Source organism: Kryptolebias marmoratus, linkage group LG15 (assembly GCF_001649575.2).
Source record: "Kryptolebias marmoratus isolate JLee-2015 linkage group LG15, ASM164957v2, whole genome shotgun sequence".
NCBI classification, from domain to species: Eukaryota; Metazoa; Chordata; class Actinopteri; order Cyprinodontiformes; family Rivulidae; genus Kryptolebias; species Kryptolebias marmoratus.
Window position 1 is genome coordinate 8,829,245 of NC_051444.1, and position 22,502 is coordinate 8,851,746.

The 22,502-nt window shown below is 40.0% G+C and overlaps 1 protein-coding gene across 4 annotated transcripts in view; it reads right to left on the reverse strand.

Moving 5' to 3' along the window:
• Positions 1-439: 439 nt before the first annotated feature.
• cgnl1 (cingulin-like 1) overlaps positions 440-22,502 on the reverse strand; it is a 29,817-nt gene continuing 7,754 nt past the window's right edge. For 2 of the 4 annotated variants that reach the window (XM_037979808.1, XM_017404724.3), the window contains exons 4-19: positions 22,006-22,111; positions 21,608-21,709; positions 21,190-21,326; positions 20,432-20,570; positions 19,355-19,567; positions 9,629-9,835; positions 9,400-9,504; positions 9,166-9,318; positions 8,556-8,726; positions 6,085-6,246; positions 5,818-5,907; positions 2,706-2,789; positions 2,388-2,512; positions 2,136-2,244; positions 1,864-2,027; positions 440-1,755 (exon numbers count right to left, since the gene is read on the reverse strand). In XM_037979808.1, coding sequence (XP_037835736.1) covers positions 1,599-1,755; positions 1,864-2,027; positions 2,136-2,244; positions 2,388-2,512; positions 2,706-2,789; positions 5,818-5,907; positions 6,085-6,246; positions 8,556-8,726; positions 9,166-9,318; positions 9,400-9,504; positions 9,629-9,835; positions 19,355-19,567; positions 20,432-20,570; positions 21,190-21,326; positions 21,608-21,709; positions 22,006-22,111 — 2,224 coding nt within the window. In that variant the 3' untranslated portion in view covers positions 440-1,598. The remainder of the gene's footprint in view (positions 1,756-1,863; positions 2,028-2,135; positions 2,245-2,387; positions 2,513-2,705; positions 2,790-5,817; positions 5,908-6,084; positions 6,247-8,555; positions 8,727-9,165; positions 9,319-9,399; positions 9,505-9,628; positions 9,836-19,354; positions 19,568-20,431; positions 20,571-21,189; positions 21,327-21,607; positions 21,710-22,005; positions 22,112-22,502) is intronic. The other 2 variants (XM_037979807.1, XM_017404731.3) reach the window with 1 other exon arrangement.

Below are 22,502 nucleotides of genomic sequence, written 5' to 3' on the forward strand. Positions count from 1 at the left end.
TTTTGTTTTTGTGTGATTTAATCGAGTTAAAAACTGAATCCAACAAATGGCACAATTCTGAACCCTCAAAGTGTCCACTCACTGTTTAGGATGTTTTATTAATTAGGGCCCAGTTTCATTAAATACATGATTTTCAGCTTTAAATACACATTTAAATCACAAAAGTTTTCACCATCCTTAGAGGGCAGCAGTTGTGTTCAACACTAAAAGGAGTTTCTCTGTGATTCATTATCTTTACCTTTTTAAAAGCACTTACGCAACTCATTTTTTCCACACAGGCCTGATATCGAAACGTCAAGCCTCCACGACACATATTGACACAACATTCAAGTGAAGGAGCACCGTTTCATTTGATAATCGCTGACAGGACACAGAGCACTCCTATTTAAATTCTTACAGGGGCTAAATAAAGGTTCACAGAGCAAAAAGCACACGGGAGTAACTGAAATTACCTTTATTTTTGTCTCAGCAGGATTTATAAACATACAGTTGTGTACAAAGAGGTATCGCTCCACAACTTCAGCGGGAACACAACAGAACAGGAAGTCGTCACAGTGTAGCGAAACAATGATTGTCAACTCGTCCCACTCGGGTAAAGTAAAGTTTACCGAGGCGCCGCGAGGCCAGGTGTTCGCCTCAGACACAAACATGAGGCTAAAAAAGGTTTAAACCTGCACGTGTCCAGTGTTAATACTGCCGCCAGCCGACAGAGTCGACGGGAACTGGAAGCTGCTCCAGAATCACAGCGACTCCGTTACAAAAGAACTTGTGAGCATCACAACAATATTTAGTCATTTTAGGAAGTGTTAATAACAAAAAAAAAAATTGTTGGTAACATTTAAATTGATATCATTGCTGTAAAACTGGTCATCAAATGATATAAAACCGTATATAAAAAGTCCCTCATTTGTGGATTCCTTAAAAAAAAAAAAAAATAATCCAAGATGTTGCAAAAATCAACTGAATAAATTAAAGCATCCTGTCAAAATTCACTCAAAATATTCGGATTAGATTTTCATTCAGTAATAAAAAGGTAAATATACTTTATGTAACTGGACGGTATATATATATATATATATATATATATATATATATATATATATATATAAATAAAAGTCTGACATTTTTAATGTAAATTTAATATGTCTGACAGGCATGAAAAGTACAAAATAACTTCATATTGTTCATAAAGGCAGTACTGGTTGTGCTGTTTTGCAGTGCAGGTAAAAGTTCACTAATGCTGTAATATTTATTAAGAACAACGTTTTCATAATAAGGTAGAAAGAAGAGAATCCACTTTAAAAAAGGTAAAAGTAAGAAATAATGAAATAAAGAGTATTTACATTTAACTTTTGCAGACTTTGTTAAATTTTGTATCTGATTTTGCTCAAATAATACTGAGTGAATTTATGGACACCAAGACTTCGCCCAGAAATAAAATCCAGAAAAAAATATGTTCACGGCTGGTAATCAAAAAAAAATCTTTTGGCAAGAAAGACTTGTGATGTTTTAACAGATAATTCAGTGTAAAATCTACAACCAGACGTTTTGGTCCAACTCTGACAAACAACAACAAAAACAACATGATTTCCAGTTATTTATAAAGTTGACAAGCTGTTCTCTTGACTCGAGCGCTTGTAGCCCATGGATGAGCTGAAGTACGTCTCTCTGTCGGTGCCGATGTCCTCGTCGTCGTCATCATCATCATCATCATCATCTAGGTTGTTAAGCAGCGGAGCGGAGGAGCTCTTACGCCTGGATCGGAGATTTAAAAAGCATTTTAACAGGGACAAAAAGATCTCTCTCTCTCTCGACGACTCGCCTGCTCGTGATGAAGCACGGATGGCGGGCTGCGGCGTTTACCGGATCTCGTTCTTCAGGGCTTTGAGCTGACTCTGGAGCTGCTCGTTGGCCTCCAGCTGCTCGTCCAGGTCTCTCTGCAGCTTCTTCTTGCCGTGCTCCAGCCGGTCGATTTCCTCCTCAGCCTCATCCACCTGCCTCTTTAAGGCTTTTAGACGAAGGTTTAACTGCAAAAATAAAAACATTAAAGCATTCATCCGTTCACGTCAGGTTAAAATGTGACCTGCAGAGCCAGAGTTTGATCTGATCATGAAGGCAGAGGGTCAGGTACATACTTGGTCCTTTTGGTCTTGCATCACATGATGTTCTTCTTCAACTTGCATCATCACCTCTTTGACTTTCCTCTCCAGCCTGCGGTTCGACAGCTGCAGGTTGGCTCGCTCTCTAAAACAAGCAGAACGTCTGCGTCTTATTTAAAACTGTCAAATTCTAGTTTTAGTTGCAACCATGTAACCATATAATCTTCATCCTAATGAGAGTTTTTTTCCTTCTGTGACCTTCAGCACAGCATCATCACTTCTTCTCACCGTTCCTCCCCCTCCAGCTGCTCCTCCAGCTCCTGGATGCGAGCCTCCAGCTGGGACACCTGGCCCTCCTTATTCAACTTGTGGGAACCTTCCAGATAAGACACCCTGGACTTCAGGTCTTTGTTCTGGAGACAACATAAAGGGAGAGCTGGTGAGCAGCTTCACAGACGTTCCTTTGAACTACTTATATCTCCAAACAGAGAATGATGTTGATGAAAAATGGATACAATCAAATGGATGGGATGATAAAACGAATGAAGTGGTGTGTGATCTGAGCCGATTCCAACTGTGTATCTGTTCAGACAGGAGGGAGTGTACCTGTCTCTCCAGAGCCATCTTGTCACACTCCAGGTCCTGTTTGTTCGCTCTCTCCTGCAGGAGTTCGTTCCTCATCTGCTCCACCTGTCAAGCCGAGTTCAGACACCGTCATCGCTACACAACGTCTCATCACAATTATCCCCGGACGGCCTCCGAGTCTCGCCCACAACAGAAACCGCCGCGGCAGTCAATGAGTCAAAGTGCTGAACAATAGAGGAGTTAGTGCCGTGAACGTTCTGGTTAATTGGTGAGCTGGATTTTCTTACTCGACTGCATTCCAGCGCGTGTTTCGATCGTCATGCCAACTCTCAGTGAAACGGGGAGAAGACGCAGACACAGGCTACGAGTTTTTTTTTTTTATTATTTTAAAACTGATAGTGTTATATGTCATAGTTTCTGGTTTAAATTTGTTGCATTCCAAGAAATCTGTGTTTGCACTGCAACAAAACTACATTTTAATCATGAGAAACGCTGATTCAGCATTCACACCTTTTATTTTGTTTGCACGTTTTCAGCAAATTAACTATTTCAGCAAACTGTATGCTATTTTAGCTATTCATACATCAGAACGTTTAGCTCACAGATGGGCGTGACGACTTTTGGTATTTGTAACCTTAATACTTTTCAAATACTTACAAATGTTTTCCTCAAAGATATACACTGAAATCGTTTAAATTCTTTCAAATTCAAATTTTTTCTTATATATCTTTAGCTAGCCTTTTGCTACTTTTAGCTTTTAGGCAACTTCTTGATTATTTTTGCTCTTAGCTGTAGTTTCACTCAGTTTCAGCTTGTTTAGCGCTCACCGTCACTGCATTTTAACAGAAAATGTAATTTCTCTCTTTTAAAATTAGATCAGCTTTAATTTCAATTTGCGATTCAAAAGATTTAACTGCCTTCTTTACTTGAATCGGGAACGTATTAAATTCAATAAAGGTTAAAGTTCAAACCAAACTCAGTTAGGTTTCATTATGAATTTTTGTCCATGATAACTGTTAATAAAAAGTCCAACAAGCTCCTCCGATTTAGTGAAACAGGAATATTTCCAGGAACAACGTCTTGTTCAGCCTGAAAACCTAAAAGCTGAAGTAATGCCCAGAGAATATAAAGTTTATCTTTTTTAATAAGACAAAAGGAAGTTTATCTGGTAATCTACAGAACTCAGCCTTTTACAGTTTTAGGCTGTGATGAGACAAAACCCCTCCGTATCTCTAAAAGACAAACGTGTTTTTGTTTGTTGGTTTTTTTTAAGGTCACCTGACAATAATATTTAAAAATAAATAAATTATTTAATCAACTGGATTTCAGCTTTTATTCTAATTTAATGTGACTGAAAGAAATTAGAGACATTAAATCACAGACCAGTTTACTGAAGAGGAGGATAAAGATGAGGAGCCCAATGTGGTTTATTCAACGTGAAACTATTTAAATCGATTTACAACGGAGGATTCTAATAATTCAGCAGATTTCTGCCTTTTAGGGAAACTCTGAATTCACTCATTTCAAATCTAGCTTTGGTGAATGCTGATTAGACAATTTTTAGTTAAATCCCAAACTAAACGACTCGTTTGTGCAGATCAACCCTCAGTGGGGTTAAACCCATAAATTAAAGTTTAAAGATGCTTTAAGATGATTTGAATACCAAACTAGTCCTTTAAATCTGGTGTCGTCACATATCAACTTTCAGATAGGCCCGACTGTAAATGTTCACTCACCGGCTGGATTTAAAAGAGACAGAATGAAAACCAATCGATGCGGCGGTGACGGTTGCTTCTTTGTGGGAGTAGCTGAGAATTGGTGATATTTTATGCCAATTAGTGGGTGACAGTGGGCTGCTCTGATGAACGATGGCCCCTATAACTGGTGCAGCCAGCGCAGTGCTTGAGGGAGCTGAATCAGCAGACTGGAACATGCAGCGAAACTAATCTGCTTTGTGAGAGACGGCAGGAGAGGAGAGAGGAGATTACTCTCATTTAGACAGGAGAGGAGCACCTGGTGCCAGGAGAGACGCAGGTGTTCGTCCTGCTGCCTCTGCTGCAACCCCACCGCCCCATAGCCATACACCCTCCACCCCACCTCCCCACAGACATTAGAGAGCACACACCCGCAAGGCATGTGTGTGTGCATTCACAAAAAACACACCACAAGCACTCAGTCTTCTCCACTCGGCGCTAAAAAGCTCGGATGTTGCCTTGACAACCGACCTCAGCCTCATGCTGAACCAATGCCACTTTGTCACAATGCCCCTTTTCTCTGTGCCAGGAGTTTTTCCCCACCCTCTCAGGGGGACCGTTTAAGATCTTAATACTCTACCACACAAACGAGACACACTTTATTTAAAATTTGGTCACAACTTTTGAATCAGTTAGCCCCACGCTGAGAGGAACCTGTAGGGAAGCCAGAAATCTGGCCGCCTTTAGATTTATTCGCAACTCTGACTCCATCCTCCCTCTGAACAGAAAGATCTTTCTCAAACTGCAGTCCTAGAAGCGCGCACGGTTTATCTGAATCTCACTTCACAGCGCCTCCGTCCGCAGCTTTAACACGGGAAAACTGGAGCATTTTCCTGCAAGCAAACCCAAACTTGCTTGTTCTCGAGCTGAAGTTACGAGCTGCAATTTCCAAGTGAACTCCACAACCTGAAAACTGAAGACATTTGGCAGCTTGAGTTATTTGGCCCACTGAGAAGGGTCTTTTTGTGACTGGTGCATGAAAATTGGACAGACGCTCTTGGACCCTGCTGGCAAGCCACCAAACCCGAGTGGTTACGCAAGATCATCTCACAAAGCAAAAAACCTGCACACTTTATTCAAAAGCTAGAGAATAAAAAATGGGCGTGGACAGTATGTGTGAAGAAACGCACAGCTGAGGGTGAACACAAGACTCCCATGCACTGAGTCTTGTGGGACATATTTAAGACCTGAAATTGTTACATGGGGTTTTCTTTCATTGGGAGATTAGTGGCTGCGGTGATGATGTTAGAAATGGAAGACGAAGCAACAGGAGATCTGGGTATCATTTACAGACCGAGGTGGAACAGAGACACGTCTGTGTGAACACGAACAGCAGGTCAGGTGAGCGCCGATAATGAAAATGTGTTGAGTGTGTGTACCTGCTCTCTTCCTCGGTCTACCCTGTCCATCAGCTGGTCTCCCGTTTGACGCTCCTCCTCGAGGTCCAGCTCCAGCTGAGCAATCCTGTCCTGCAGATAAGAAATTACATTCGAACTGTGAGTGACTGCTGCCATTTCTGTTTGTATTGACAGGTGAGCTTTAATGAAATCTGTCCCATAGGAGGAAGGTTTTTTACAATCATTTCCACTGTACAGCTCATGGAAACCAAAGCTTTTAGGATGGATTCATGCAACATCATCTTGTACCTCCATTAGTTTGAACTGTCGTGATTTGTCCTCCTTGTTCTGACCGCTTTTCTCCGTCTCCATCTCCAGATCGTGAACCTTTTTCTCCAGCGTCTTCTCCCTGAGAAGAGCTTCGTCTCTGTCCCTCTGACACTGCCGCAGGTCCTGCTCCCTCAGTAAGAGCTAAAACAAAAAAAAAAAAAAAAAAAAAAATTATTCTCTGAATACAAACACTGCTGAAACCTAATGATTATTTATGATAATCAGTCGATTTGCAGAGATTTTTTTTTAAATCTAAAGTGTCTTTAAACGTCAAAGACGAGACTTGAGCTTAAATATATTTTACATTTATTTACCAAAATCCATTTAAATAAACACCACAGGTGGAACAAATACAGAAGTTTAAAGTGTGACTCTTTTGAGTCCTCCTTTAGGGGAACATAAATGACAAAAATCCTCCTTACAGAAACATTTGTCCAGGTTTACGTCTATTTAGATATGTTTTCCGGTCCCTGAACTTCTGAACTTGTCTGGTTTGGATTTAATGTTCCACTAAGAAAGCCTCAGGACGCTTTAAATGTATTTGCAATATGTGCAGACGAACCCACCTGTTGAAATTTCTCCACCGTGTTTCAATATTTCACCTTAATTCATAAAAAAGACATACAGCTGTAGTGATAATCAACATTTTAGCTGCTGTTTAGAGGAATTATTGTACAGCTCCCCTGAGTGATTAATAAATCCAGGGCAGATAGTATTTTCCTTCAGAGGGAGAGCCCCCCCACAGCTGCAAAAAAATGTCCCCACTGTTTCCCGATAAGACAAATTTATCAGCTGCCCTAATTTCTCTCAAACATCTGTTTTTTTTCCCCTGCATGTATCCTTACACAACTTTTTAAATGACCATATTAACTGTTCAATCAAGAGCGAAACAGTTGTGATTGTTTTAAAGTTGCTGTCGTTCCCAGATAATTTCGAAAATCATAAATATATTTCAGATGTTTTGGCCTGCATTCATAACTTTAACGATGAACTGCCAAAGAAACACGGAGACCAACAGGGCGGTTGAGAGCAGCACGATAAGAGGACTCATTGGACTAGTAATCAGTTTCTCAGGAGGGGTGAAGGAGGAGGAGGAGGATGTGAATGAGCCAGCGAGGCTTTCACAACAGTGACATCCTCCTCTTCCTGTACACCAGCTGAATAAAGATACATCAGCAGAGATACAGGCGGGAAGAGCCTGGACGCTGACCTTACCCCGACATTTAATATCTACTTTCTATCTCATGACACAAGCAAATGAAAACCTCTTGAGTTTTGAAAGTGGAACAAAAAGTGCAGTTTCAAAATAAAACCTCAAACCTGAATTTTGTTCAATGAAGCCTGGGGGATTTTAAGGATATAACGCTGTTTAATGCTTGTATTATTTTGTAAAATTTGCCCTATGTATTAAAATCTGAAGTTTATCACTGCCCGTTTAAAGTCATTCTCTCTTAAAAAAAAACAGTATAAACAACTTTTACATCTTCCCTTATGTTTGTAGAACAAACAGCACAACAGAATACTGATTATCTCATACAAGAGCCTGTAAATTTCAAAAAGGGAACCAGTAAGCATTAAATTTTATTTTTGTTGATGTTTTTATTTCGTCCTCTTTTTAAAAACACCATGTCACATCTCGAAGTGTGTTAAACTGTCTATTAACAGCCGTGTTTTCAGAAAAGAAGAATGGTAGTAAACAGGAAAGCTCCCACAGATGCACATTTGCTCAGAAAGTTGCAGACGGAGGATAAAGCAGGAGTTCTGAAACCAGTTGTTGTATACCACTAAGTTCACTACTAGTTCGATGTTTTGCCAGGTTAACGTTAAACATCACACTATTCTCAAGCTTTCTGCTTTTACTGGGCTGTAAAACTGTTCTGTGTGGTAATCATAAAAATAAACTGTGTCAACAGCCCCACCTTCAGTAAATGTTTGGTGTATAAATAAAGCTGTTTTTCATTCCAACATAAATAATCACGTTCATCTACTCCAATCTTAAATAAAAAACATTCTCCACATTCCAAAGTGCTGACAACAACCAAAAATAATGCAGAGGAGGGGTCACATGTCATGTCATGTTTATCTGTAATGTATATATATATATATATATATATAGGGAAGCGCCATGTTTAACTCTTAGTTTTCATTTTAAGCTAACCTTTATTAACATAAAAAAATAACAAAATTAGTAGTTTTGTGTGCCTTAACTGAAGTCCTTCACTTTGAGACTAGGTTTTGGGTTTAAAGAGCAGAAAGGAGCGGAAATATCAAAGCGATGACATCAATGTCTGAGCAGAGATCAGAGGGTTAAAAGAAAGGGCTCATCTGGTTGAGTCATCACAAGGCTGTCCTGCATGAGTAGGCTGGGATGGCCTGACTAATGATCTGACCATCATCTCACCCTGAAAGCAGCGTTTACGTCCTCATTGTGTCAGATGAGGCTGCTTTACCTCTTCTTGCAGAGTTTTGGTGGTCATCATGAACTCCTCCAGTTCCTGTCCTCGCTGCTTCAGGAGCCTCTGCAGCTCCGTGAGCTCCCGGCGGTTCTTCTCTTTGTAAATATCAATCTGCTCCTGCAGCTCTCGAGTGGACGTCTGAGACGCCTCTACGATATCGTTCATCTGCAGGGACAGACAGAAGGAAGGAGGCCAGAGACAGTGGGATGTGTGGAGAAATTAGAGCAGTGTGACCATGAGGTTGCTTAAAATCTCTTGATCTGAATCTCCACCAGGATGTGTTTAATGTACACATATTATATAATTTTATATTTATAATAAAAGCTATAAACTGTTGCAAAAAATGTATATATTCTTTAATCTTAACAGGTTTATTCAAAAATTGGTTTAAATCAATAATACCTACAGAATAAAGTTGCTTATATGTTTTTTAACCATATTTTTGATGCCTGTCAGTCAGATTTATCATCATGCATTCCCAAAAGAAACATTCAAATCAATGAATATGAATCTTATTTGAATCAAAATAAGTGACTGAAAGCTTTTTGCCAACTCAGGTTCCTCCTTACACAAATGTTCCTGTTAAAGGCTCTAGTATACCGACCTCCTTCTGAAGTTTTTCCACCGTACGGTCCAGCAGCCTTCTCTCGTCCTCGATGCTGTTCTTCATGTTTTTGAACTGCTCCTTCTGGGTCTTTTCTTCTTGTAATCTCTCCTCCAGCTCCTTGTGCTGACTGCTCAGTTTGGTGAAGTTCCTCTGTGAAAGGAGACATTAGGAAAAGGTGGCGAGCTGTTCGTTTTGCCTACATGCAGCACAGAGCAGTGCCGTCACCGTTACCTGCACATCCTCCAGCCGGAGAGTCAACGCCCGGTTGGCGCGCGACATCTCCTCTTCTTGCTCCTTAATTTCACCCAAAGATTCTTCCAGTTGCTTTTTCTCTCTCTGTAATGTAAAGATTCGCTTGTATAAACCATGTATGCCATATTCAAAGTCAGAAATAAGATAAAAGTATGATTATTCTCAGTTCTGCAGCCTAAATCCTTTGTTGTTATTGTTGAGCCCTCACCTCCAGCCGGCCGACCTTGTCTCCCAGCCTGCTCTCCTGCAGTTTGGCCTCATCGATGATTCGGTTGAGTTTGGCCACCTCGTTTTCCAGCTCATTCGTCCGCCTGCGCAGCCGCTCAATTTCTTGGGTCAGCCACCCTGCTTGGCCCTCCGCTGCACTCTTGGCTGCCTCCACTTCAGCCTTTTCCCGGACCGCCACTGCGCTGCTCTGCAGAAACAGAACAATGGATGCGGCTTCAGTTCAAAAGAAGCAGAAGTCCATGACTCCCAACAGAAAGCAGAACTATGATGCATGATGGAGCATCTCAAAAAACCCTGATAACAAAAAAGGTATTCGTAGAGCGAGGCCTCTCTTTGTTGCTGCAGAGACACTGAAGAACAATGGCTTCCTGTAATTCTTTCACACTTCATAATAAACCACAACTGAAGGTAACTACCTCTGAGCTTTTTGTTGTCATATGATGACCTCTAAAAAAAGCCAGCAGACAGTGACACCGTGCCCTCTTTTCACCCTGGAATATTCAAATACTATTTTAGGACGTTAGTGTGCACTTATGAAAAGGCTTTATGAATTAAAAATCTAGCATTCCTTGAAAAATGGCCTTGAATGTCAGACTTTTAGATTAAATTAATGTTATGATGAAAAAAGGACAGAGTTATAGCTGTTTTGGTCAAACCTTGTAAATGACTCTCAGCTACTAAAACACCAAATTCGACTTAATATCCGTAGTATTAACTGAGGTATACTGTTGGATAAAGTTGACTAGCTGTGGCCACCATCTTGAATTGGGTTGACCAGTGATTACTTCTCGAGTTTCATAAAAATCTGTCCAGCGGTTCATGAGATCTTTTGCAAACACTAGAGACAAACGCACACACACGGGCAAAAATATTCTCACTCCGCCTTTGCCTTTGGCGATAATTAAAAGTGTTTAACTCGTCCCAAAGTGGAGTGTTCAGGAGGGAAACGGAAATGCAAGAAACTAAGAAAACTGATCACACAACTTGATATGTACAACAAATGACAGGTGTCGTGGGGACACCCTGGTAGGTAATTACGTTGGTATGCAACAGGTTCTCGGTGATTTGTTTTGTGTTTGAGGGTGGAATGTTACACAACTGGTTTGACGTTCTCTGTTCAGGTCGTGTCTGACCAGCTAGAACATACCAGTAGATCCTGAATTTCCTAATTCAGCTGTAAAATCTATTGTTAAAGTTTAGTACAAAAAAAAATTAAAAAAAAACAGCTGAAAAGAGTGAAATTAAATGCTGAAAACTTATGTAGTGAGACTGTGTGAAGCTGTCCATGAAGTTCAATGCCACCTCTGAGCACAGGCTCTTAGTTGAGAATTACACACACCGGTTATTTCCAAGTGTGTGCCTGCTCGTGCACGAGTGCACGAAAGGATGAAAACACATACACACCCCTCTGCAGTGAAGAGTCAGCTAACCTGAGCTGAAATCCACCTGCTGATTGGCTGATGAGAGGAGGTATAGACAACGTCTTAAAGCAAACAATGGTGCAAAAAGCTCTTTTAGTCACCAAGTTACTAACTGAAGGGCTGCAAAAATCACCAGCATCTTTTAGCTATTTTTTAATGTTGATTCATCAAGTAAAGCCTGCAGTACGGCAACAAAAGAGTTGATGTTTTACTACATTTTATCTACTTGTGAAATCTGAGCTAATCTGTTTTCGGTACAGCACTGCAGCTGGGCATTTTTGGGCAAACGTTTTGAAAGAGAGAATTTGTATCTATGCAGATTTGAAATTTAGTTTCTCCTTGGCTGTTGAGTCCACAGATTTTCACTCTTCACTACTCTCAGCGTAAAAAAAGTGTTGTTGGTCGGCTCATGGTGTGATTGTTGTGAGAGAACAGGAGGATGATTGTGAATAAGAAAGGTGGCGGATGCCTCCCTGCTTCAGTGCCTGCAGGCCAGTCAGACCTGTTTGTACTGTCATTACGGAGCCGCCCTCATCGCTGCTTCCCCGGGACGTGGTCAAAGAGGAGAGCACCTCTGAGCACGCTTAAAACAGCCAGTTCAAGGCACAGCATTGCTTCATGTCTCAGGGTTAACTAAACAAAAGACAGTTTATGTAAGACGACAGAGTAGACACGATAAGACAAGCCTTTAAAGTAAATAAAATCATAGCTATGATAAACTGCAGCTTTCTGCCTGAACTCAACAGTGTTTTTACATTTAAAGTGACATCATGTGTCATATTATCTTCCTTACACTAGCAGAAATTATAATTCAATCAGAAATAATCCATATCTGCGACAAGTTTCACATTTGGCGGCTTTAAAACTTCTGTAATAAATCGAGTTTTAGTTATGCACTGATTTTGTTGAGTGGAACTTTATTAAATGGGGCGTTGCATAAAATGTGGGGATTATCACAACTTTAACTACGATAATTTGAAACACTGATACTGCATGTCAGAATTCTGTGCATCATTATAACAATCCACTGAAAACAACAAGTCCCCCCCCCCAGAAAAACTACTCTGCCTGCCCTACATCCCACATTAGCTCGTATGTGTGAACAAAGCTGCTCAGCCAGAAAGAAAACAAAATCTGTTGCTGTCAATGAGAGGAAGCCGCAACATGTCCCTCTTTATTTAAAACTTTTCTTCGGCAAGATTATTTTTATTATGAGACAGTTTAACAACCCTATTTAACGCTCTGATACATTCATATTAAAAATTCAGTCATCCAGTGTTTGTACTGCTTCAGGAAAGACTGACTTTTTCATCAAATGTTAAAGAAAAGCATGAATGTAAATTTCTTCAAACCTCTCTCAATTTTTTATTTTTTATTTCTCTATTTAAAAAGGTGGTAATTATTTACACAAGTAAAGCATATTGAAACCAATAATCACTAAAAGGTTAGAATTGATGAACCATAATTACCTAGTAGATAATTTGTATAATTATCCTATGCAACACCATTTCTTGTTACGTCTGTAAATACCAACTTCACAATTAGAACAACAATTGAACTTAAGGGTATTAGTAAAGTCTCAAGAAAAAAATGAACTGTCGTGTGATATTAGCTCTTATTCTTTTGTCAAACTTGACATTTGACTTAGGTCCTTATGTATACTCAAACTGTTTGTTCAAAGTTGCACATTAACTAACTTTGAGCTGTCTTTGAAGCGCAGCAAAAACTCTTTAAGTGAGGTGCTTTAAGTGAAGTGCACGTCACGGGGTCATGTGCTGCAATGGCATATTAGCGTTCTCAGACCTGGGTCTTTATGGAGGCAAACAAAAGAAACATGATCCAACTCAACTGCAGGAAACATCCAACCTGTCAGCATGTGTTTATTCCACGTGTTAATCACCTCATTAACTTCTGGGCTTCGCAGAGGTCTCAGTTTTTAACATCAAACCTTTTGTTTCCCCCAATCCTTCTTAATGTTATTGACTTTTATTTGAAGGATATTTCCAAAGCTTCAGTCTGGACAAAGAGTCAAAGGGAAGCCCTAATCCAACCTTGAGTCTCAGATTAGGGTCCTGATGAGGTATTTTTGCTGGGCTAGGGAGGTTTGCTCAGCTAATCTGGACTAAGGTTTTGTCAAAGCATAACTCTAAAATATATGTCAAAAACATCTGTTTTTAACCCTCTTTTACTGACATATCAAAAGCTTTGAATCAGGAGCCAAAAGAAGTATTTAGGAAATGCTGAAGGCAGTGTCAACAGAAGTATCAAAGGCTTTGAAATATAAAAAGTGACTGACAATAAAAAGTCTTACTAACATGAACTACATTGCACACGGCTTGAACACTTTCAACTTAAAAGTTAATGTCACTATTTTACAGAAACTTAAAATAATCATGGCTGATTATAAAAGGTTTTTAAAACTTCTAAATTAGTAAATAAGGCAACAAAAAAGTTAAAGCTTCACATTGGTATTATACTCTGTTTAATAATCTGGTTATTCTTTGAATTACAGAAGACAGATACAATCGGGTTCTGTTTTGTTTTTTCCTTTGTTGCAATTTTCTGACAGTTTTCTTGTCTCAAAGAAAAAATACGTTGGTTACTTTGACTGATTTTGTAGCCTTTTGTTGCCTTCGTTTTTCCTGTTATTCGTGCATCATTTTCCTAACAAAATATCCAAGTTCAGGAAGAGGCTTTAATAAACCTTGTTGGCCTTGCGGAGGCCTTGAATTGATCCATGACCTAAAAATCCCACCACCTCCCTCAGGGGGACAAGGTGTCCAGGTTTGAGATGAGCTTCAAAAGAAGGTTCTGTGATTGACTCAAAGGGAGGATTGAAGCAGAAATTAAAATGTGACAGCTGAGAAGCACTGGCATCTCCTTTTTCAAGAGAGAAACTAAATCTCTCCTTGTCCTTTAGAAAAACAGAACACCAGCTTTTAAAAGAGCCTCTATGCCAAGCCAAACTGCACATTTGCAGGAGTATAATGGAATTACAGACCAGGGAAGATGACCATACAAAAACTTCTTTAAGATAACTTCTTTGTCCTCAATCCTATGCAAACTTCACTGACCTATTAACACACCAGGCTACAACAAAATCATATAAACCACAAAAAATAGAAAATTTGATGTACCATCACTGCACAATAAGCAAAAAACACCACAGATGCAACTATACATTTTTTACAGTGTAAAAACAAATCAACAAGTGTGACAACGTAAAATACTATACTACAAACTGTTTCTTAAAAGCAACAAAAAGCTTTTATCTTTTTTAGGAAAGTCAGATCAGAGCTGCTTTCAGGGGCTTTGAAGGCAGAGAGGTAATTTAATCAACCGACTCGTCAAAAACACAAATATGAGTTGAACTTTTATGGCCTTGTGCCAAAAAGAAGTGAGCAAAGACTCGTGAGAGAAAAAAGAAACACCCAAAACACACATCCCACACAACAATTCAAGTATGAAGATTAACAGCTCAGCGTTTTCTGCCCACACACTAAATTACAATCGTATTATGGAAAGAAACACAACTTGTATCAAGTCAAAAAACACACAAAAATAATCTTGTGTCCAGACAGAAAAAGAAAGCAGAGCAGTATCCTAATGTGAGAATAAACAGTTATGAAAATGTTTACAAAATACACAAACCACATTCAAACAGACAGCTTTATGGGTGTGAAACTCCTGGACTTTAATCACCTCAAACATCTTTGGTCGTCTGAACAAGTGATGTGTTCAGATCCAGTCCTGTAAGCCTTTAATGAGACCACAGAGCAGTGAATGAATGACCGAAAATATTCTTTTCACCAAGCCCAGAAAGAAGTTAAAAAACACATGAATTTATTAAAAACATACACAAAGTGTCAGCTTTTTCTTTCTTCCTCTGGCTGCAGCAGCGGTGTAGCTTTCAGCCTGCCATAGATAATGACAGGCTCATATTTGCTTTGCAGGAGCTTTTATGCATTCAAAGTCAGAAAATCTAGGTTGATTTCCTAAGTTGATAACCAGCATTATGACACTGCTTAGCCAGTTAAGCCAGATAACCTAAAGATATCCTAGATATGATGAACCTGATTTTGCAGTGTAGGTCGCAGGTTTCAAACACAACTCTCACATAGTTGGTCAGGAACTAAAAGCCTTCTGGCAAAACTGCTGAGTATTTAGTTCTGAAGATTGCTTAAATCCACCAATCTACAAAGTTATCAGTATAGCTATTTGAAGACTCAGAAGAAGCAATATTTTATGAGGGATAAACTGCTAATTCCTTGATGTCTGCGTCAAGATCACCATTTCCTTCCTCACTTACTGTCGTGTCGTCTCATTCCACCTCTTTGCAGTCGTCTGGTAAATCAACACCCAAAGCTTTGCTGGGAAATATAGTGCTATCATCAAATATACAGACTCATGCTGGAGTCTTTGCTTTCAAAACAAGCCCGAGGGGGGGGAAGTCTTTTTCTGGGCTACACAAGTTTGATGATCAGACAGCGAGACTTCAGTTCACACGCTGGCAGAGATTAGTAGAGAGGCGGGCTGGGATTGGAGTGAGAACGACTCAAGCAAGAAAATAAACTGCATCTAGGTGAGCGGGAGATCACTCAGGAGGCTTGTGTGGAAACTGTGGAGTTAGGAAATTAAAAAGTCCAGCATTTGGGATTGAGGTTACAGATGGGGGCATGATAACACTGTGGCTGTGCTGCACACTGTGGTTTAGGTTTGTTGGTGAAACATGACAAAAGCTGGGAATGATGCGATAAGCAAGAGGCTCTGTCTTTAAAAATAGGAAGGGCTGAGACCTATTAAAGCCTCCGACACTGAGAATCTGGAGTGCTGCAGAGTTTGGGATAGAACTACTGCACCCCGAAGAGGGAAAAATGAAAAGATGTGAGCCTCTCCCACAGGTCGAAGAGGGTACAGTGTAACAGAGCTGGAGCTGAGTAAAGAAGAAGGTCTACAGGGAGCACATTCTCCAATCTGACCCCCACATTCCTGAAAGGGAAAGCTCAGCTCTTCCAACTGCACCTCATCCTTCCACATTTTTCAAATACTAGCACATGCGGACACAAAACAGCAAATCCACCGCCAAATGAGCAGACGGGTTTTGTGAACGAACATTCACAGAGTGATACTTGTTAAATAAGCAAAGCCTAATTAGCATGACCAAGATTTTTCAACCCAGATAAAATTCCTCAAATTTCAGCTCATCAAAAACACAATGCAGCTTTCAAGTTAAGACACAAAACAGGCCTCCAACTTCTTTTATAGGGGTCATCCGTGCACCCCCTTTTCCTACACCATACTGACCCACTTATTGAGTGTGTCCCAACCCCCACTGCTATTATTGTGTGAAACAAACTCATCATTCATTATTGACTGAGGTTCACAATCACCCCCACTTTTTCAGGACACAGGAAGAAGAGGGGACACAGCGCGACTCAGAAACTGCAGCTCAATAGATTAGTGATGGCCTGCCACTACAATTAACGTGCACAGAGCAATTTAGTGCTCCACTTTCCAGCATTCTTGGTCAGCAGGGTCCCCAGAAAACATCAGGGCCAGGAAAAAGTGAAGCACCACTTTGGTTAGAGACAGAACTGCAAAAATACAGATGTGCTCTCTGACCCTCCTTTCACCTCGTCTGAATCCCCAGCACAAATAGAAGTGTGTCTTTTAATCTTTCTGTCTATTTCTATTACTCAAAGAACAATTATAGGTCGCTCCGCGATGACATCACAGTTTGTTCAGGCACAGCATAGCTGCCATGTTAGAACACAACCTCTGGTGGATAAACGCAAAGAGCGATCTGTGGGTATTCAACCATGGCGGCAAACTTTTGCGCAATTTCCAAATGCTCGAACGGGGTGGACAGAGATCAAAAGTCACACTTCAGAATTTCTGCAGTCGTGACTAACCAAGGAGAACAAACTGAGAAAGGCGAAGGCAAGGCAGCAGGGCCTCAATCAGGACAGAATTTGCTCGAATCATTTCGCTGGAGGTACGTTCACCTGCGCACAACAGCTTCAGCTATGTGGATTCTTCTGATAACAGAAAACGTTTCAAACAGACTCATTTCCTGCATCGTGTGACACCAACAACAACGCTGTTATTTAAACTTATTTACACTCGTTTACATTTAATATTAGAATGATGTGAAGCATATTGTGAAAAAGGCAAAAGAAAAGCTCACTTTTCTTGTTTGCATAATGAGCTTGGGTTGAAAACCAGATAATTCACTGTGTGAGGACAGGAAATGAACAGCGGTTGATTTGGACCGTTCGTCAATTTCCTCACAGGCACGTCTTCATAGAGGTCAAAGCTGATCAATAATTTCAATTTCTGCCAATATTGTTGCTTGTCAGCTGGCTCTTGCATCTTAACATATTTTAACTTGAATGATGCATATTTTTTTCCAGTTTCTGGGCCATCAAATTCAGTAAATGAATAAATATCTTGCATAAAAGTTGTCATGAATTCAAGTCTGCCTCTGTTAATGCACTTTGTCTGTCTTCCAGCATGGTGAAGACATCCTGAGCATGCCTACAGGTTGTTGTTTATTTTTAAAACGTAGGCAACCATTTTTAAGAAGCATTTGTAGCAACGACTGCAAAAGCATTTATCAAATCTATTTTCTGTTCATGTGTTTACTTAAGCAGCACAAACATATAAACAAATAATAAAAAATAAGTACAAGAATAATGTAGTTAATGCTTCCACACAGTATTGTAAACGACAACTGAAGCTTGTTAACTTTTTTTTTTTTTTTAGGGGTCTTGGGTTTTTGTTAGGGTGTTGGTTTGTTGTTAGGAGGGAGCAAACAAAAGAATAATTTCATTACACAGTTTTCATGTGTTATAAATGAGTATATGATGATAAATGTTTCGTATCGTAATTAATGTATCCTATAAAACAAAGCATATTGTATTAAAATCAAGGAAAAAAGCTCATATGAGTGTCTGGTTTTTATCTTGAAAGAGAAACACACAATGACTTTATCTTGCCAGGTGTTTACAAAGCACTGAGGGTAATCCCCTGATGTCATAGTCCCTTGAGAAGTGTTAACTTTGTTCAACAAAGGCAAATGTCTTTGTAGGACTCTGCTGCAAAGCGATGCTGCGAACCCCCACCATGCCGGCAGGAAGCTGAGAACAAGGACAACTTCCACTCATTGAGACAAACAGGACACATGGGTTTACTCTGCAACCTACAGACACACATGTGCCTTCAGTCCTTACCTAGTCTCCTGCTTCTCCTGCCATCAACTCCCATTTCTCCATTTTATAAATAGCTTAAAACTCCTCAATGCTTTGACAACATTGTTTTGAACTCTGATGCGTAATTTCGAGAAAAAAAGTTGGATCTTCCAGCATGTTAGTGGCGATAATAAAGCTACAATGGTGACCTTGTGTGCAAGGCGATAGTTTCCTGTAGAGATAAATGTCGAAATTTTTGGTCCTTGGATATCGCTCTTCCTGGAAAAAGTTCATTCAAAAAGAAGGAGAGCGAGATAAGAAAATTTTCCACGTTTAAGAGGCTTAAAGAAAGTTCCTTGTGAAAATTAAAAGTTACATCTCACCACTTTGTTAATGTTTTATGAAACTGCTCTGGTCATAAAACTCAACCTAGTGAAGCTAAATTTCCATTTCATCTAAAATAACCTTCCCCAGCCACAGATTAATATCTTATTCTTTACTGTGACTACTGTGTATGGACTTGTTTTCTTTTCACCAAACTGCATTCAGATCATTACTACACACTGAGATGTTTCAAGTATTTATCATTTTCATTCCTTTGCAACCACACTAACCATCTTTGGAAAAATCAGCTGCATGTTACGCTGGTAGGACTGGAGTTTAGGGGTTTATTGGAAGTCAGTCATTTCTTTAACACAAATCTTGTTCAGTAGCCTCTTATTAGGAACAGAACAAAACAGTTACAGAAAAAAGGCCTTTTTGACTCTTTTTTTGTAAATGCAAGTCCCACTGATTTAAAAGACTAACTTTATTTTATAGCCTGTGTCTCAATACTTAGATAGGAAACTTGTAAAAAAGTTAAAATAAAGTTGCTTCAAAGCATAACACCAACTGTGACGACAAACACATGGCAGTGCTTTCGATACAATACACACATTCAAACACAATTCCCCTGATAATGTGCTTATCTCCACATTTCTCTGTGACAGGCTGCTCTCCCAGAAGGGGGGAGGGGAACTGCAACATGAGGAGGAGGCAACGCAGGGAGTCAAACTAGAGGAGAGGACAAGGAGAATCAAACGGGAGGATGATTACCTGCTTGGTGTCCTCCAAAGATGACTGCAACCTGCTAATTTCCTTCTCATACTGCTCCTTCATGTTGTCCACCTCCTGATCATGAGCAGATACTTCCTCCTTCAAGGCTCCTTTAAGAGCTGCCAGCTCCCTTTCTCGCCTCCTCAGCAACTCCTCTTGTTCCTCCTTAGCCAGGAGAACTTCCTGCATCTCCACCTTCAGCTGCATCATGTCCTGGAATAATTGGAGACATAATGGGAACTTCGTCTTTGATCAAGTTTAGAAAAATAGATTTGAATTTAACGGAGATTCTTTAATTTTTTTATGTTTGGTTTAACATTGATTTGTAAAGCCCAAGCTTAAAAGAAGATGGTTTTTTGTCATTAATATCAATAATGTTATATTGCTAGACTGCATTTATCTCATTATGAGCAGATGACACAACCATTAAAGCTTGGTGTCATGCATATAATTTCAAAGATACAAAAACTACTATTGGTATCAGTAGCTTAGGGTAGTATAGCAATTGTCGGAGACTAGATGACAACTCAAAACTGCAAGAAAATAAGCAGTTTTTCTGTTTGCGACAAAGTGACCAACAAGAAGTTCGGCCGTGTTTTGAGCAGCCAGATTTTGAAAGTCACAGCCTATTTTTGTGCACACAGCTTATAAAACTGTATTCTAGGCCATGCACATCATTTCATTGCCCATCTCCACCTTCATCATACCCGCCTTGGCTCACTTTGCACCAACCTTGGCAGCCATCCCCACATGTATGAGTTAACCCTCTCTCAGGCTCAAATTAAGTTTAGTAACAGGAAAAATCAGATATGTTGTTGCAACGTCTGCCTTGAGAGGGTTAATCTACTGGAGTACAGGTTTAAAACGACAATGGTTTTAGACCTGGACATTCAGGGCTGTAGTCTTGGATGTTTTCTGTCATAGTGGAACTCATACTGTTGACAATCGTTATGGTAATCAATAAATGTTTGTGGGGTTTTTTGTATTTTGCAGACCAAAAAAACCACAAACACTCAAAATGACATTGTTTGGCAGCTCATTTGAGTTGTGGTTGGAACAACGAACACTGCAGCTTACCGTCATTAAGATGTCCTTCTCATCATCAACAGCTGACCTCTTGGCTGAGTCCAGCTCGTCGTGCATCTCGGACAGCTGATCCTGCATGTCTCTGATCTCTGTCTGGTACTGCTCCCTCTCCATCTTCACCTGGAACAACCTAACAAGGAACAAAACAGGTCTGAACACAGTACTGGTTCTCTTCATACAGTATTCGGGCACATGTGCAGCTGCACACCTGCACCTTAACTCACACGTATAAATGGAAGCACCTGGGCTGGTGTTGAATGGGAGGCCTACAGAGCACAGAGGCTAAATTTAAAAACCTCAACGTAATGTCAAACACCAAGGTGGAGGGTGGTAACTGATGTGAGACATGTTAAAAGAAACTCTCACAGTTGCATAGACTCAAGCAGAACATCCACTTCAGTTCCAAACAGCAATCCTGGTTGGCTTTCATGGAAAACTCTGACTTGAGGTCAATTCAACTCGGAACATGTAAAGCCTCAAACAAAACCAGTAGGGTTGCACAATATTAGGAAAATATGTAATTGCAATATTACTGGATATTGATGGAAGCAATAAAAACAGAACTCTTCACCAGTTTTCCAACTTCTCAGCTGCTCACTGGAGCAGACAAACAGTTCAATCTGAGCAGTGACGCTCCAGAAACATTTAACAGAAGTCAAACACTTGCACTGACAAAACAGTCAGGACCAAAAAGGTAACTAGTTGGTTAATCATTGCTGACTCTTCCAGCAGAGTGACTCTTCACTTACTCCTCCACTGTAGTCTGGAGGTCGACCTCCATCTTTGTCAGTTTTTCTTTCAAACGTTTGCACTCGTCCAGGCTCCGCTGAAGCTCCTGCTGTAACTCCTTCAAACCTGCTGCTGTCCTTTTGTCAGCATGGCTCTTCTGATGATCAAAAATATATATTTATTTATAATTATATCCATTTTAAGCAGTATGTGAGGTGCACAAGAACAAAACCTGAAGTTTTAATATTCACTCTGTGCATTTATATGAAGCTGTTCCAACTCTACACTAGTCTCAAAATAATTATTTGAACAGTAAGCTCTTTTTCAAGCAAAACTGTGATTTAAGGATATTCCTGAACAACAAGTTCAGCAATAACCTGAGGTGCCAACATAAGCAGATCAGCATTAGAGGTACACCTGCAGTTTTACTGACGATACCGTTATTTGTTCGTCCAGCTGTCTCTTCAGTTTGACGATCTCTTTTTCCAGCTCAGCATTTTGCTCCTGAAGTTCTTTGGTCTGTGCAGCAAGGTCCACCGACTGAACAAGAGACAATTATTGGGTTTAGAGCTGGTTAATTTTAGTTTATACATTTTACTGATATCGGTCAATGACTCACAGCTGATAATATCTGTTAAAAAGAGTAAACAAGCTCCCTTTTAAAATGAACAGATCTGAGTCAGCTGAGCCGCCCTGTTGGAAGCCAATCTCAAACTCATCACTTTACTGCAGAACAGCTGAAGCTAAACATGTTTTTAGACAAGTAGCTGGCATAAACAGAATACAGCAATCTGTGACTGTGCACCACTATGTGAGTAAAATACAATAACACTCACTTTGTTGTCACTTTGTGCGCTTGCCGTGGCTCTGGACTTCAGCGTCTGGATCTTCTCAAACACAAGGTTGACCTTTTTCTTCGTCGTTTCGTCATTATCGTTGCTTCTGTCGACAAAGGTTTTTAACATCCTGGTTAAAAGTTTGGGGGAAAAAAAACAAAAAACTTCTCTCTGTGCTTTGTGAGACTTTTCTGGGAACAAAGTAGTTCAATCCCAGCTTAGAGGGGGAGGTCAGGCAGGATCGTGCTGCTTTGATGTGTCACCTCGCAGCACAAACACCTTCATTACAACAACCGACCAACTGTAAGGCAAGTGAACGTATGAACAGCAGGGATTATTACAGAATCCAATCATTTTACCAGGAACAAAACAAAAGAGGGACGTTTCAGTTCACCTTCTAATGTTGTCAGGTTATAAACTTAAAGAAATAAAAAAAGTCATAACTATCTGACTTAGATTTATTGTAATTTGTTACAAATCATATTTTTAACCTTTAT